The 16,870-nt window shown below is 36.4% G+C and overlaps 1 protein-coding gene across 7 annotated transcripts in view; it reads right to left on the minus strand.

Annotated features, from left to right (window-relative positions):
• LOC117930049 (kinesin light chain 3-like) overlaps positions 1 to 16,870 on the minus strand; it is a 123,674-nt gene that overhangs the window by 92,103 nt on the left and 14,701 nt on the right. For all 7 annotated transcript variants that reach the window (XR_004653835.1, XR_004653836.1, XM_034850494.1 and 4 more), the window contains exon 5: positions 8,760 to 8,860. Coding sequence is in view for 5 of the 7 variants with exons in the window: in XM_034850494.1 (XP_034706385.1) it covers positions 8,760 to 8,860 (101 nt within the window). In the remaining 2 variants the exon portion in view is untranslated. The remainder of the gene's footprint in view (positions 1 to 8,759; positions 8,861 to 16,870) is intronic.

Raw genomic sequence — 16,870 nt, forward strand, 5'->3', positions numbered from 1 at the left:
CGAGAGCCCTAAAGTGTTTATTTGTGGGTTATTCACCTCATCAAAAGGGCTATATTTGTTACCATCCTCCGACTCAGAAAAAGTATGTTTCCCTAAATGTTACCTTTTTCGAGACACAGGGTTATTTTACTGGTCCTAATCTTCAAGGGGAGAACAGAAGTAGTGAAGACCAGTCACAAGATATTTTTCCACTCCCAAAGTGGGAAGAAATCATAAGTGTTGATGCACAAGGTGGAGCTTTGGGTCAGGGGGAGAATGTAGAGAAGATAGAAACCTCTCTTGTACTTCCAGCCACTGAAAATGAACCCAAACAGGTTCCTTTGGAGGTCTCGTATCAGTTTCAGAGTCAAGAACTAGCAGTTTCTGCACACTCAGATCAGTTTCAGAGACAAGAAACAGCAGCTTCTGCACACTTGGATCAGTTTCAGAGTTAAGAACCAGCAGCTTCTGCACCTACAAATTGCCCTCTTCAAGTTTTCTCCAGGAAGAACAAGCAGGCAGTGAATCAGGGAACAGGCTCTCTCTCTCTCCAAAGCATAGTCAATCTTCTGAACCCGAGGTAAGTCCTGAAACTTGCAGTTTTCAAGAAAAACCTAGCTGTTTTGTTGAGACTAATTGTGATCTTCCCATGGCTGTTAGAAAAAGGGTGCAAAGCTGCACAAAGCATCCTATTGCTCATTTTCTCTCTTATCAAAAAATTGACTCAGAGTACAAGACTTTTGTAGCAAACCTGTCAAATGAGACCATCCCGAGGAATGTTGAAGAAGCTTCGAAAGATCTAAAGTAGAAGGGGGCCATCAATGAAGAGATCAAAGCGTTGCGGAAGAACAACACTTGGGAAGTATCAGACTTACCCAAAGGAAAGAATACCGTGGGGTGCAAGTGGGTGTTTACAATCAAATACAAGTCTGATGGCACTATAGAGAGATACAAAGCACGTCTAGTTGCAAAGGGATACACACAAAGTTATGGGATTGACAATCAAGAAACATTTGCTCTAGTTGCCAAAATCAATTCCATTCGAGTCTTGTTGTCACTAGCAGCTAATAATGACTAGCCATTGCAGCAACTAGATGTGAAGAAGGCGTTCCTACATGGAAATCTAGAAGAAGAAGTGTTTATGGATGCTCCTCCTGGTTTTGAAAAATATTTCAGTGGTGGTAAGGTGTGCAAACTTAAGAAATCTCTCTATGGCTTGAAGCGATCACCTAGAGCTTGGTTCGAAAGATTTAGTCGGTCAATTATTCAATTTGGCTTCCAACAAAGCCAAGGTGATCATACTCTCTTTATTAAAAATAAGCCAGAAGGAAAACTAACAGCCTTGATCGTGTATGTGGATGACATTATCTTGACAGGGAATGATGTTGAGGAGATGAAAATGATCAAGTTGAAGCTTGCTAAAGAATTCGAGATCAAAGACTTGGGCAGTTTGAGATATTTCTTCGGCATCAAGGTGGCGAGACCAAAGAAAGGTATTTATGTGTCACAACGAAAATACATCCTGGACCTCTTAAATGAGGTTGGAATGTTGGGATGCAAACCTGAAACTACCCATCAATCCTAATCATAAGTTGGGCACTGACCCCTCAAGAACACCTCTAGACAAGGGACAATATCAACGATTGGTGGGAAAACTGATCTATTTGTCTTATACTTGACCTGATATAGCTTATGCTATTGGCCTTGTTAGTCAATTCATGCATGCTTCAATGAACTGTCATATGGGAGCAGTGACTCACATCCTCAGGTACTTAAAACATACTCTGGGCAAAGGTCTTATATTTGAGAAACACAACCACTATCGTGTTGAAGCCTATACTGATGTTGATTGGGGTAGTTTACTCATAGACAGACATTCTACATCAGGCTACTGCACCCTAGTTGCTGGCAATTTGGTTACATGGAAGAGTAAAAAACATGTGGTTTCTCGCTTCAGTACTGAAGCAGAATTTAGGGCAATGGCTCTTGGGATTTGTGACCTAATGTGGCTCAACACTCTTCTGAAAGAACTACATGTAAAAGTGGATGAACCTATGAGATTGTACTGTGACAACAAGGCAGCTATAAGTATTGCACATAATCTAGTACAACATGATAGGACAAAACATGTTGAGATTGATCAACAAAGGGGTGGATCTGCGTGCCATTTGTAGCCTCCAAGTCACAACTACCAGATGTGTTCACTAAGGCTTTACCTTCTAACATCTATTCTCCCTTAATTGACAAGCTGCGCATGTTAGACATCTTTGAACCAGCTTGAGGGGCAGTATTGGCAGATTTTTAAGAGTTGAAGATTTGAATTAGTTTAGAAGTCAAACTTTGTATTTTACGAGATGTAAATTAGTTTCCTGATTTCTTGGGATTTCTACAGGTTTCTCTTTTTTTTTTTTTTTTCTTTTTCTGTTCTTATTTACCAAATGTACACATATATATACACCTTTTCTAAGCAATATAGAGATACTTTTTCTCTGCAATTCTTTTCACTTTCAATGCAATTTCAACTTGTCAACACCTTTTTTGAAAGAATATGGTCATTAACAACCATCAAAAATAACAATAAGTAGCACTACAAAAGTTACACATACGAAAAATATTACATTGCCTCTAATCTTCTTCAGTTTTCTGTATTCTCATTACTCAGCACACCACCAAGGATTCCCCTTACACCAAACAAATATCAATATCTTCTTCAGCATATTCATCATATTTTGGATCTAGCAGTCCCTCTTCTTCATCTTCATATTGTGTTAGTTATACCCTTTGATGAAAACATGCATAAGAAGTTTTGTCTTTTTTCCATTTGGTTTTGAAGAGCTTGCAGCCAGGCTGATTTGCATTTCGAACCTATGTACTGCTTTCCTTTTTCCACCCCTATGAACACATATACTCCTATCACAGGTCCAACTGTTATGGCAGTCCCTCACTCAACCTTTTCAGTTGTTTGATCACTTCTAACACCCTGGACAGCAGCTATATTCTTATATGATACACCATCAAAATCCCTGGATATAGGTTTCATTCCCCATAGGAGAATACCTTCCTTTTGGCCATTAAGGTGTATTGTCGAACACCTCCTAAGTTGAACAAGTGAACCACCCCCATCTCATCTTTAATTTGATGAATTCAAGCCCACAAGGTAAGAAGATGTCATTTGTTCATCACCTCCCATTTAAACCAACCTCATAAAGTGATTATCAAACTCGGAGATTTATTCTAGAACCAACATACCTCTTTGTTTTAACAAGTGAAAATATTCATCCAACTCAATAGCACAATCCATCAACAACAATTGCTTCTGCATATTTGCTTTCAAGTGTTCCCATGTGTTAATTTTCAATTTTCCAACTCTCTTCCACTAATGACGTGCAATAGCCTTCATAGCAGTTTTCTAAACTTGCTTCCCAATTTATAAACAACGCCTCTCTTTCTTCAACCATAGGCTTCCACTCAAAGTAGTTTTCTAAACTTGCTTCCCAAATTAAATAATCTTCAGCGTGCATCTTCCCAAAACGATCTGCTTTATCCTGTCCTTATCTCTTTGCCTAGCATCATCATCAAAGCGGTTTTCTTCTACTTCGAAAGTTTCATCCTCATTACTACCTTTTGGTATGCCCTATGATTGCCTTATAGACTCCCTATATGGGCTTCCACTAGTTCATGTTGCTGAAGTATTTGCACAGCATGTGACAAATCCCTAATCACTTAGCCTCATCTCAATCATCTTTGTTTTTAGGTCTTGGCTTCCTATTCCACCGTGATCCCTAGTACATTGTAGATCCAAGGTTTTCTTGGGCTCCATACCAATTTGAAAAGCCAAGAAAGAATAGGAAACAGGGAACAAAGAAAGAAATAAAACCTACGCTTAGAATAAATTTAAGACAAAAGCATTCTAAACAACTAATTTTATTAAATAAATAATGAACAAATAATTATCTACAATCATTTTTGTTATACGAAACAACAAAAGTATTAATTAAAAGAGAATAAAAACATGAGAAAGATGAGATATCCTCCCCATGACCCAAAGAAACCTCCACTATACAAGGAAGGCTATACCAAAAGGAACAAAAAAGCCTACACAAGTATAAAATCTCCTTAAACTCATCTAGAAACCTCACCCTTTAGGCCCAACCCTAGGGTGTACATATCGAAAGTCAACTAAGTTGAATTACACTCAAAGGATAGGGTTTAAAAACGTCAATATAGTAAGCCCAAAAAGAAACATAGAAATGAAGCAAGTCCCACATCATTTCAGGCATCTTCCAAGTATCCTCGAAAATCCTAGGATTCCTTTTTCTCCACACAATCCACAACAAAGTGAAACAAGCAATCTTCCAAAGAGTCTTACCTCTAATAGAGTTCCTAAAGCATTTAAAAGAGATAACCATCATATCGCGAATACTGTCTAGTTGAACCCACACCATCCCAACCTGTATATTATTCCATAACCCCAAAGTAATCGGTTGTACCGTTTTGATTTATATCTATAAAAAAATAAAAAAAAACCTAAAGTAATCGGACAATATAGGAAGAGATGATCAATCATCTCTCCACTCCTACATAGGATGCACCAATCAAGGCTAAGGGCTTTGAAGGACCTTCTCAACTGTAACATGTCATTAGTATTTACCTTCTTATGTGCCACTAACCAAGCAAAAGTCATGACTTTAGAAAAAACTCTTGATTTCCACAAAACTTTAGCTAGCTCAAAAGGAACTAAGCTTTTGCATCTGGAACAAAAGGAGACAAATGTACATGGGGAAATAAAGTTATTAGTCTTTCAAGATCCTCAATCTCCACATCAATTAGATTCCGATGGAAAATAAGATCTCAAGACAAAAAGGTGTTATTACTCAAGATAGTTGAAATGGGTGGGTTTCTAGTTGTGGTGACTCTGAAAAGTCTTAGAAATTGTGAACACAAAAGTTGATCCCCCCACCACAAATCTTCCCAAAAACAAATTCTAGTCTCATCACCAACCACAAAGCAAGTATGTGTAGAGAAAACCTGGAGAAAAAGTGCATTAGCCTTCCAAGGGCAACAATGTGACCATCTGACTATATTATTGGTGTCTCATCCATTAGGATGTGTCCTATAGATACTCAAGGTAACCTGATGCCAAAGGGAGAAACTATTTTTAGGGTACCTCCTCCAAAGCCACTTCCCAAATAAAGCTTGATTTCTCAAAGCAATTTTCCCAAACCCTAAACCATCAAACTCTTTACGCCTACACACTATATCCTAATTGACCAAATGATCCCTTTTACCCTCCCCAAAACCCAACCATAAAAAAATCTCTTTACATTTTTCCAATCCTTGAAGCTATTGAAGTTGGAATCTTGAAAAGAGATAGGTAGCTCGAGATGTGCGACAAACAAGATTGAATTAGGATAATTCTACCTCCTAGGGACAAAAAGGCCCTTTTCCACTCATCCAACCTCTTAGAGACTTTATCAATCATTGGATCCAAAAAGAGATTGATTTTAGGTTCCCTCCTAAAGGAAGACCCAAACACATTAAAGGTCAATTGGAGACTGCACAATCAAGCAATGAAGTCAGCTTAACAATTTGATCTTGACTAATGTTGATTCCAAAAAGAGTGTTCTTATTTAGATTGATCTTTCACCCTGACAGACGTCCAAAAACCAACAAAATTAGATTAAGAGATTGCAGCTCTTCCAAGGAAGCTCTAAAAAAAAATTAATGTCATTAGAAAATTGTAAATGAAACACTCTAATCCTATTTCTGACCACTAGAAACCCCTCAAATAAACCTCTCTCCTCCGCCCTCATCACCAACCTACTTAAAACATCAGCCACAATGATGAAAAGAAAAGGGGAAAGAGGATCTCCTTATCTTAAGCCTCTATATGCCTTAACCCAACCCTTGGCATTTCCATTCACTAAAACTGCAAAAGTTGTCAAAGATAAACATTCCCTCATCCAAGACCTTCATCTTGAACTAAACCCTTTTCTTTCAAGTACATGGTCCAACAAACCCCGACTAACATGGTCATAGGCCTTTTCAAAATTAATTTTCAAGACTACCTCTTCCTCTCTTAATCCCTTTTTCTCATCCACCAACTCATTAGCAACCAAGACAACATCCAAAATTTGCCTCCCATCAACAAAAGCACCCTGAGACATGAAAATGGTATCTTAGAGGACTTTACACAACCACCCTAAAAGTACCTTAGCTATGATCTTGTACAAACTGGTAACTAGATTGATAGGTCTATAATCTGATATCCTACTTGTTTGACTCTTTTCTAGCACTAGAGCAATGCAAGTAGCGTTTGTGTCTTGATTAATTATCCCATTATTGTGAAACTTTAAGAACGCTCTTAAAAGATCATCTTTAATTGTCTTTAACACTCCTACTAAAATCCAACAGTGAAGCCATCTAGCCCGGGGACCTTTTCCTTGTTTAAATGCAACACAGTGTTGTAAATCTCCTCTTCCAAAAAAGGGCGATCCGGCATTATGAATCTCCTCTTCTAATATGTAATCATAGGTATTATTAAAGTTAATCCTAAATGTAATTTTTCATTTTTATTATAAAAAATGAAGATAAATTTTATTGATATAATAAAAATAGAAGATGAGGGGTCCTTCTCACACATACAAAACCTAATCAAAGTAGAGTATACCCATTATACAATGAGAACTACACAAAATAACAGAAAATTGAGAACAAACTCCTCACAATGTTATCCACCCCCTATGAATTACAAATTGAAAGCCAACTTAGTTAAATAACATTAAGTGGAACTCCCTTAAAAGCAACAAAGCAAGAGGCCCAAAGGAAGTAATAGAAATGGAGTAGATCCCACAATGTCTCTTCTATTCTCCATCTTTCCTAAAAAATCCTAGCATTTCTCTCTTGCCACACAATCTAAAGAATCATAAAGCAAGTGATTGCTAAAGAGTCTTACCTCTCAATGAATTCCCCAATCCTCTAAAAGAGATAATCATCATGTCTCTAATACTCCTTGGCGGCACCCAATCCATATGGGGCTAACTTGAAGAGCTTATGCCATAACTCCAAGGCTAATGGACAATGAGAAAAAGATGGTCAACCGCTTCTCCATTTCCTTTGCATAAAATGCACCAATGCGGACTAAAGGATTTGTAGGGTCTTCTCACCTGTAGCAAGTCATTAGTATTTACCTTCTTGTGCACCACTAACCAAGAAAAGACTTTAACCTTTGAAGAGGCTTTTGATTTCCAAACAAAACTGGCCAGAAAGAAGGGAACTAGATCTAGGGACTTAGACAAAACCAAGAAGAAAGATTTAACTGAAAATAAGTCAGAGGAGGACAAAGACCAAGCCCTTGAATCTACAGTAGTGGGAGACAACTGCATCAAGGTGAGAGAAGACATGAGTTTTTCAAGAGAATCAATTTCAACATCAGTGAGATTGTGGCGAAAATTAAAATTCTAAGAAGGCAATAGGAAAACAATCTTAATCATGAGTAAATTAGCTCAGGGAAACATAAACTAGAAGCCCCAATAAAGTAGAAAACTATAATAAAAGTCAAATGAGAATATAATATAAGTTTAAACAGAGTAGAAACTTAAATACATGGAAACCTACTATAAGTGAATTCCTAATTGTAAACTAATTATATTTTATTACACTATGGTGGTTTGGCCATACTTCTTGAATGCTCCTGCATCAGTTTTGCACAGTAAACAACATTCTTTCTCTTTAGCTTCCATGTCAATACCCACCCTACCAATAACACATCCTTTAGATAATAACATTTCCAAAGCATTCCTGTTTGAAACCATAAAATCTACTTTCAGAGCTTTCAACTTTATCGTGAAATGAAAACTCAAATACTTAACAATATGCTCCCATTGGTTTTCACCAAAGCTCCAAAGCCATCTGCCTTCAACCAAATATTCTTGATTTGAAAGGACATTTTCCTTTTCCTAAACCCCCGCATCTAACAGAATTTGCAAATAATCAAAAAGTAGCATAGGCACTAGGATCCATTTATCTTCAATATACTCCATTTTTTGGGGTTAGATATATCCCACAGTATCAATTTCTGAATCTGTGGCCAAATCCATATAATTAAATCGATGTCTTGATAACCATTGTTAGTCTGTATACATCATGGGAATATATCCAAACAACTTAAGCTTTTAAGAAAATTAGTAACTTAACCTGGTCTTAGAGTTGTGGCTAACTAAAGGTCTTGAGTTTGAATCTCTCCTACTGTTTATTTCCCCATCTATATATTCAGAACTACTGGGGTGCTGCTTAGTTTGTCTCTGCATATAAGTATGAGGTCACATGTGAAGAAGGGTGTTACCTAGCATATACTATGGGCCCATATCCTATCAGCTAAATTGTTAAGAACATTGTAACAACCATAATGATGTCAAGCAAAGCAAACATCTATACATTTGTACACCTTAGTAGATGACATGTGACAAGTCCATCAAATGGCATAGAAAAATCTATTTATGTCAATCAACATACAATTCAAAAACTTAACAGAGGATTATATATAGATACATAATTATGTATGTATGTATGAATGTATGTGTGTGTGTACGCAAACATACAAATATACATGTGCACATACACAAACACCCCTACACACCTACACATGTACATGTCCATACGTGTAGACTCAACAATAATGTAAAATAGTTAAATGTTAGAAGCCTATTATAGTTTACTTTTTCTGATAGGTAAAAATAAATTGTATAGAAGCCTATTATAGTTTACATGAGATGCTATACCGTATATCTTCAGGTCCAAATGATTCCTGCAGTATGTTAATGGCCTCCAAATACAACGGTTCTGCTTTATCAAATAACTTTTTAACTCTATATAGTTCTGCCTGAAATGTTAAGAACAAAAAACAATGTGATGGGGATGAGTCATCCTTCAAGGTGCATTCAAGAAAAAGAAGGAAAGGGAAGAAAAAAGGGAAAATTTCTTGTCCTACAACACAATGACTTCTTAAAGACATTAAAGAGTTAACAATCAACATACATTCTTTTACATAAAAAGTTACCCTTTTTTTCGTGTTTACTTCTTCAGTAGTTTATAAGATTCACAGTATTAATTTCTTTATTATGGTGTAGGTTAGACAAGCAATACAAGATGCTTTCTGGGAATAATATGGATCTCTAAGCATGCTCCTCAATCATCAAGTAGAGGTTTTAAGGCATTAATATAATTACTAAGGATCATTTTCAAATTGAGACAGCAAAGACATATTGCATATCTTTCCAATAAAAAAAATAAAAAAATAAAAAAAGACAATACGCATACCTTTGAGTGCATACAAAGAAAGTTCAAGGCTATCAAAGATAAAAATTATACACCATAACATTAAATAGCAGCAACCAGGTTGTATGGTAATAAATTTTGACCTAATCCCCTTAATATGAAACATAGATGCTAAATCCAAAGAAAGACAATGGTTGCAGACTGCATGTCTACCAGGGAGTATCAGCACTCTTATCCTCATCTTTAGCGTTCAGAAATGTGAATATTTCATGAACTACATGCGGATAAATATCACAGGTCATCATAAAATGTATTCAAGAATGAGATTGGTTCCAATTTTGCACAATTCTGAAACTTCAATATTTTTATCAATTAAAAAAATTATGAATGACATTAAAACTATGGAAACAGTCACAAATGACAAACTTTATCAAATTGTCAAACAGGAAGAAAAGAAAAATGACAGCTACATTTCTTTCATATTCTTTCTTTCTCTTAGTCTCTTTTTGTTTCATATTTTTTTTTTTTTTCTTTCACAGACAAATAAAGACTTAAAAAAAGTGCCTAGAAGAAATTGGGGGCCACAAATGCAAGAAGTATACATAAACCACCAAATGTTTGCAAAGAAAGAACCATAAGGTAAACACCTTCCAAAACAATCAATGGAATCAAGCAAAAGCCCATAATCAAGGGCCAAATAGAGAGTAGACCAAGAATACAAAGTAATAATAAAATGAACTTTTCACTCACTTCTGTACTCTCACATCCTCAAAAAAAATCAACTACCCTGCTCTAACTAAATGTACCAAATCAAGTGAAGAGGGACAAGCCTCCAAAAACTCTTTGAACTCCCAATGAAAACTCCCATGCCAAGCCAACAGCAACTACTTCAATAACCAAGGAAGCACCCAAGCAATGTGAAATACCAAGAGTACATGGCCCACAAACTCCACACCAAGTCATAGTGAATAAGAATATGATTAGCCAACTCCCTAACCTGCTTGTGAAGGCAATTCAAATGGGCAAAAGACTATTTTTCATAAGCTGATTCATAGTGAGGACTTTCTTCCATACCACCCCCCAAACAAAAGTGCTGACTCCTATTGGATCCAAGGGAGCCCAAACCTCCTTAGTAGGAAAAGAATCTGACATCCTCAAACTTAGACAAACACAATTTGACAGAGAAAGTACTGTTTGCCGCTTACCTTAACATCAATTTCTTCGAGCAGCCTTCTTTTGAGCCACTGGCTGAATAGACTAAAGGAAAGCCTGCACTGCCCCAAGCTCCCTATACTGGAAATTCTCCTAAAAAATGCAGAGACAGCAACCCTAACATCCCACGCCAGCCACACCCAACCACTCCTCAAAAGAAGCAATTGCAAGCAAATCTAGGAGAGATATGCATAAAGATGGCTCCCTACACTTTCATCAAGCTAGAGCTTAGTACCACTAGCATCTCCCACAATGTCATTCATGGAAGCCTGAAAAGTTTCTCACTCTTTTCTGACTGCTCAACAAAGACTGACTCCACAAACCTCCCCAAATTTATCCCAAATCACTCTCTACATATTCTCCTGCACCACATACCTTCAAAGCCTCGTTCCAAGCAAGGCCCTATTGAGAACTGAGATATTCTGATTCCCAACCCCATTACCCTTTTATAGTAAAAAAAGAAAAGCGCACACACAAAAAAGAAAAATAAAATAAAACAGGAAATTTCTCTCAATCTTGATCCTCCCTGCCCATGAATTACAACAAATCATTAAACATTCTTAAAGTAAAGCTCAATTCCTCAATAATCTTTTACCAAATTTCTGATCAGTACAAACCAGTTTATAACAAAATCTAACCCAAACTCCCAACCAAAATGTTGTGTGGAGCGATCCTGTTGCACTACTATTTGAGAGGAGCCTACTCACCTCTCCTTGATGCTAAATTTTTATCTGATTCTTGATTCTAATTTGCCTTGAGAATTACATGATTTATTCAACAGCCACCAAATTATAATCCAAACTTGAAGCTCACAATCATCAAACAAAGATGACAATGACAAAACAAAAAGATTGACATGGAATTAAGTAGTTAAACTAACTTATCAAAAAAAAAACTTAATATTTTGAAACCATATGAATAATGTCATATCAGAAGATAGCAGGAACCTAGTCATCATTCACAATGAAGAGCACTTACAAAGAACTCTCTCCCAGCATCACATAACATGAATGAAAGAAGAAACTATTAACTACTTGACACTGCAACATAACCTCCTATCATGCTGGAGAATTATTCTAAATTTTCCTCAACCCAAGTATTTAGTCATGGAGATTAAGCTCTGTGGAGATGACTGTTAACAGAACTGCGATAGGCTTCTCCACCATTTGGTTTGAATAGACCAGAGACTAAACAGCCAAATATGAAAGTTTTCCTGCCCATCATAATGAAAAAATTTAACCTAAATTATATGAACAAGATCATACCAAAAGATACCAGAAACCTAGTCACTACTCTCAATATGAAGCACTTCAACAGAAAATTTCTCCCTGCAACCTACAATATGAAATTAGAAATGAAAGCATAATCTAAATATTAGTTGACATTATACCAACAACTTCATACATACTAGAGAACTATTATAAGATTTGCTCAACCATATGCTTCAGCCCAAGCAATTCAATCTGGACTTTAAGCTCTATTGAGGTGATTTTAACAAATCTAGAATAAGGTTTTTCCATAAACTTAGTCTGAACACACCAGCAATTAAATAGCTCAAAAAACGAAGGTTTTCCTCTTCAAAAAAATTTGATCAATATTCTATATGATGCTTGAATGAATTCCTTTATTTTGAAGGAAAAAAACAAAATTAAATCACTCATACAACCTATTTTATTCTTTCTATTACATATCTCATGAATCCCATTTATCTTTGGCTCTACAATACAATGGCATACTTATTTATCAAATGAATAATGCTTCCCAGGTTAACCAAGTCGTTCAAATCATTCTAGTCACAACTTCCCACAAGAAATATTCTAAAGAAAGGAGGAAATGAAGGTGAATTCATTTCTATTTATCAAATGAAAAATGCTTCCCAGGTTCATCAAATCACTCAAATCATTCTTCTCACAAACTCCCATAAGAAATATTAACAAAAGGAGAAAATTAAGGTGAATTCAAGCATATCTAAGAAAAGAAAAGGCATATAGATATAAGATATTTCAACCAGGTGCTATTCATGAGGTGGCAGCGCAGTTAGAAAGTCATTTTGGATTTAATTTCAGGAGGTGGAAAGATGTTTGGCTTCCAACGAGAAGGGGTGTGGCCCATTTGGGTAAGCATGCAATGATGCTCACACATATCTGGGTGGCGTACCTATAAGCAAGGGTCAGTGATTAAGGTCATTGAAACTCAGTTTTTCGAAGAAGATTCCATGAAAAGGAGCTATGATGATGCAATAATTCCTTCGTTGTGCACAATCAATTGTCCTGACAACCAGGCGTGGGGGTTAGAAAAAAAAAAAAAAAAAAGGCTGGTTCTATATTAAATCATTTGGAATTCCTTGAACCCAAGGATGTCCTACTCATTTCCTATTAAGGAGGCTTGGCGTACAAAAACTCTATTTAACATCAGTTTCTTTCCTTGAAAAGAACTTTGGAGAAGACCTTTAGAACTAATTAGTTCACAAAGTGGGGTTGGATTTTTGTATGGAAACATACTGAAGAGCCAATAAACATATCTTTTTTTTTAAACAACAATGAGAAATATTGAATTAGGAATTAAGAAGTACAATAGAAGGATGAAGAATCCTCCCACAAACAAAAGCTAAACATACGAAATACGAAAAGCAATAAGCCATAAGGTAATTACAAAAGGCAACCTCTCCTTACTAACCCACCCTTGGAACTATACACCACTAAACATTAAGGGAAATGCCCTTAAAAGATGTGGTGCAAGAGGCCCAAAAAGAATTAATGAAGTAAATAGTATCCCAAAGAACCTCTAAAGTCCTTGCTTTGTCCTCGAAAATCCTAGCATTTCTTTCCCACCACACAACCCAAATTAAAGCAACGCAAGCAATTTGCCACAATACTAGGCCTCTCCTGAGGCTTCCTAATCCCTTATAAGTAATAGTCATCATGTCACAAATGCTTCTCAAGGGAACCCAATCCATCTTGGTCATTCTAAATAATTTGTGCCACAGCCCCATCGTCTAAGGGCAATATAAGAAAAAATGATCTATTGATTCTCCATGCTCCATACACAACTTACAAATATCAAGACTAAAGGCTTTGTAGGGTCTCAACTGTAGAATGTCATTAGTGTTTACCATCTTGTGTGTCACTAACCAAGCAAAGGACTTGACCTTAAAAGGGACTTGAGACTTACAAACAAAATTAGTAGGGAAGGAAGGAATTGAATCAGAGAGGTGGGACAAGACTAAAAAGAAAAACTTAACTGTAAATAACCCTAAAGAAGATAAAGACCATGCTCTTGCATTTGAAACGGATGGAGTTAAGTGCAAACAAGCAAGAGAGAACATGGGTTTTTCTAGTTCTTCTATCTCAGAATCATAAAGATTACGGAGGAAATTAAAGTTCCAAGAAAAGGGAAAAGTAAACCCAAGAATAAAAGATATGGGAAGATTTTTAACTATGACTATTTTGAATAGTCTTAGAAATTGAGAACCCAAAGGTTAGTCCTCCCACCACAAGTCTTCCCATAAACAAATTCTCTCCTCATCTCCCACCACAAATCAAGTGTACCTGGTAAAGTCTTGAAAAACCTGTGCAATAGCCTTCCAAGGGCAATGATGTGACCACTTGACTATAGTGTTGCCATTTCATCCATTAGTATGTGTCTCATGTATGCTTAGAATGACCTAATTCCACAGAGCAAAACTCTCCTTAGGAAACCTTCATAGCCACAAAACATATCAATAAACATATCATATCATTATACCTTATTTATGGTTTTTTGGGTGTTTCCTCGTTTTGGAATGGATAAATAGTCGGGTTGGTATGCGGGTTAGTAGGAAGGAATCATAAGAAAATCTGGAAGCTAGCCTATCTCTACCTGATTTGGTGCATTGCAGAATCAAAAATTCTATTAGGATTTGGAAAGTTTGGAGGTGCTAAAGAAAAATATTTTCGTCAAATCTTTGTTTACCTAGTCTCATGATTCTTCAAGAAGTGATATTGGTTCTCTTTTTTTTTTTTTTTAATTAGAGATATTGGTTCTCTTTTAGACTTCATTAATAGATTTGTTGGAGGTTAAGGTGATAAAATGCCTTTTTATTTACCTTTGTTGTGTCTTTGACCTTTGGTAGTTTTTCCAAACATCTTGCATAGTTGGGTTGCATTCAAATTTTTCTAGACTCCTATATATTTTGCCAACCAAAAGAATTAGTGGATGAGGATTTAGAAGTAAAATTAGGGGTTTTGATTGTTTCAATAATTAAATAACCTATTTGTCTTAAAACAGAAAAATAGTGTATAATAACAAAGCAATTACACGAAAAGAACTAGAGAAGAAGAGTGCATTAGCCCTAGGCATTGTAGCTTAGTTTAGGGTCAATTACAAACTAATAAGAGAGTACTTGGGAGTAGAATATCATGGTTATATGGCCATCTTCTTATGATAGATTTGTTTGAAACAAAATTGACAGTTAGAAGAAAGAGAGGGATGGACAGATGGAGAGAGAGAGAGAGAGAGAGAAAGAGAAAGAGAGAGAAAGTCAAGGAGAGGGAGAGAGGGAAGGGGAGTTAGGGGAAAGGGAGTGATGTGCAGAAGGGGGCCGAGAGCTAGAAAGCGAGCAAGCAAAAGAGAAAGAGAGAGAGAAGGAGGGGGGGGGGAGGGGGGAGGTGGGTAATGCCTAAAGTTGCAATTTGATTAGTCATTTACTATTTAGAAGAGATTGTTACAACTGATTTTGTAGACTAAAGATCCGAATAACAATTTGTGGAAAAATATGGACAACCTATACGAAGACTTTCCACCTAGGAAATATTTTTGAATTTTGTTTTTCCTTATTAGTTTAATTGACTAATTCTTTTTTGTAAATAGCGATATCCTAGGCTAGAAATAAGCTCCTTTTTTTTTCATTTTTTGACCTCTTACAATTTGTATATATTAGGTGTAATTCTATTGAAATAGTACAAGAGAGAATTTCTCAAAAATCCCAAAGTCAACATAGTATCAAAGCAGGAAAACTCTCTCTGCCAAGATACATCTTCCCAACATCGGGCCCTCATTGCTCAACCATAAGCCTGCTCAGTCTTCATTATTAAGCAGAAACCCATTTAATTCCAAACCAGCCTTTTTTTACTATTATTTGTTGTTTCTCCAAACCAGCCTTAATTGTTGGTAACTCAACTTTCTTTCATACTAATATGCTTCCAAACAAACTGTTTTTCTTCTCCACATTTCTGAAATTAGTACTAATATAACCAGCCAATTCACAACCCAGAGCACAACTCCCAATGACTATCAGAATGTCTCTACTTCCTTCAAACTTAATGGTGGAAATTATTTGCACTGGTCTCAATTGGTGAAAACGTATACTAAAGGAAAGGGGAAGCTAAGTCATCTTCTTGGTCCTACAATAAACAAGGATGATCCAAATTTTGTCTCTTGGGATGAAGAAGATTCTCAAATTCTGTCTTGGTTATGGAACTCCATGCAGGTGAAAATAAGTCATACTTGCATGTTTCTCTCCATGGCGAAGGAAATTTGGGATGCAATTCATCAAACCTACTCCAAGGTGTAGGATGCTGCTCAGATTTATGAACTCAAGACAAAAATCCATGATGCCAAACAAGGTACCCTATCTATAACTGAGTATTACAGTGTTATAAAGGGATTATGGCTTGAGTTGTATCATTATCAAAGTTTTAAGATGGAATGCAGTAAAGATGCAACAATATACCAAGAGTTTCTTGAGAAAGAGACTCTTTGATTTTTTGGCTGGTTTGAATGGTGAATTTGATCAAGTTAGGGTCCAGATTCTTGGGAGAGATCCATTGCCTTCATTGAATGAAGCATTTGCTATTGTAAGAGGAGAAGAGGGACAAAGAAATGTAATGCTGAAAACTTTTTGATTCTGTGGATGGTTCGGCATTGTCTACCTCTAAGTCAAGTGTTAATGACGGAGTCATGACTACCACTATTGTTGCTACCAATGCTGCAAATTCAGGAAAGATGGAGGGAGGAAAACCAAGTGAAAAGGACTCACTTTGGTGTAGCTACTACCGCAAGAATCATCACACCAGGGAAAACTGCTAGAAGTTACATGGCAAGCCTTCAAATTTCTTTGGAAAAATAATGGCAGCAGGGGAGGAAATTCAGGTTACAAGCCCCAAAGTTATGTTGCTGATGTAGAAGTGAAACAGCTGGAAAATACTGCTACTAAAGAAATTTTCAACAAAGAGGAGATCAATAAGCTGAAGCAGTTTATTTCACAGCTTGAAAAATCAGAGGGTTCTAGTCATTTTTCCAAACAGGTAAGTATTCCCAAGCCCTAAGTGCCTCTAGAAATCAGTATACAAGCACTTGTATCATAAATTCAAGGGCTTCAAACCATATGACCAGTTTCTCCAAGTCCTTCTCCACTTATTGTCCA

Source organism: Vitis riparia, chromosome 14, assembly GCF_004353265.1.
Source record: "Vitis riparia cultivar Riparia Gloire de Montpellier isolate 1030 chromosome 14, EGFV_Vit.rip_1.0, whole genome shotgun sequence".
Classification (NCBI taxonomy): domain Eukaryota; kingdom Viridiplantae; phylum Streptophyta; class Magnoliopsida; order Vitales; family Vitaceae; genus Vitis; species Vitis riparia.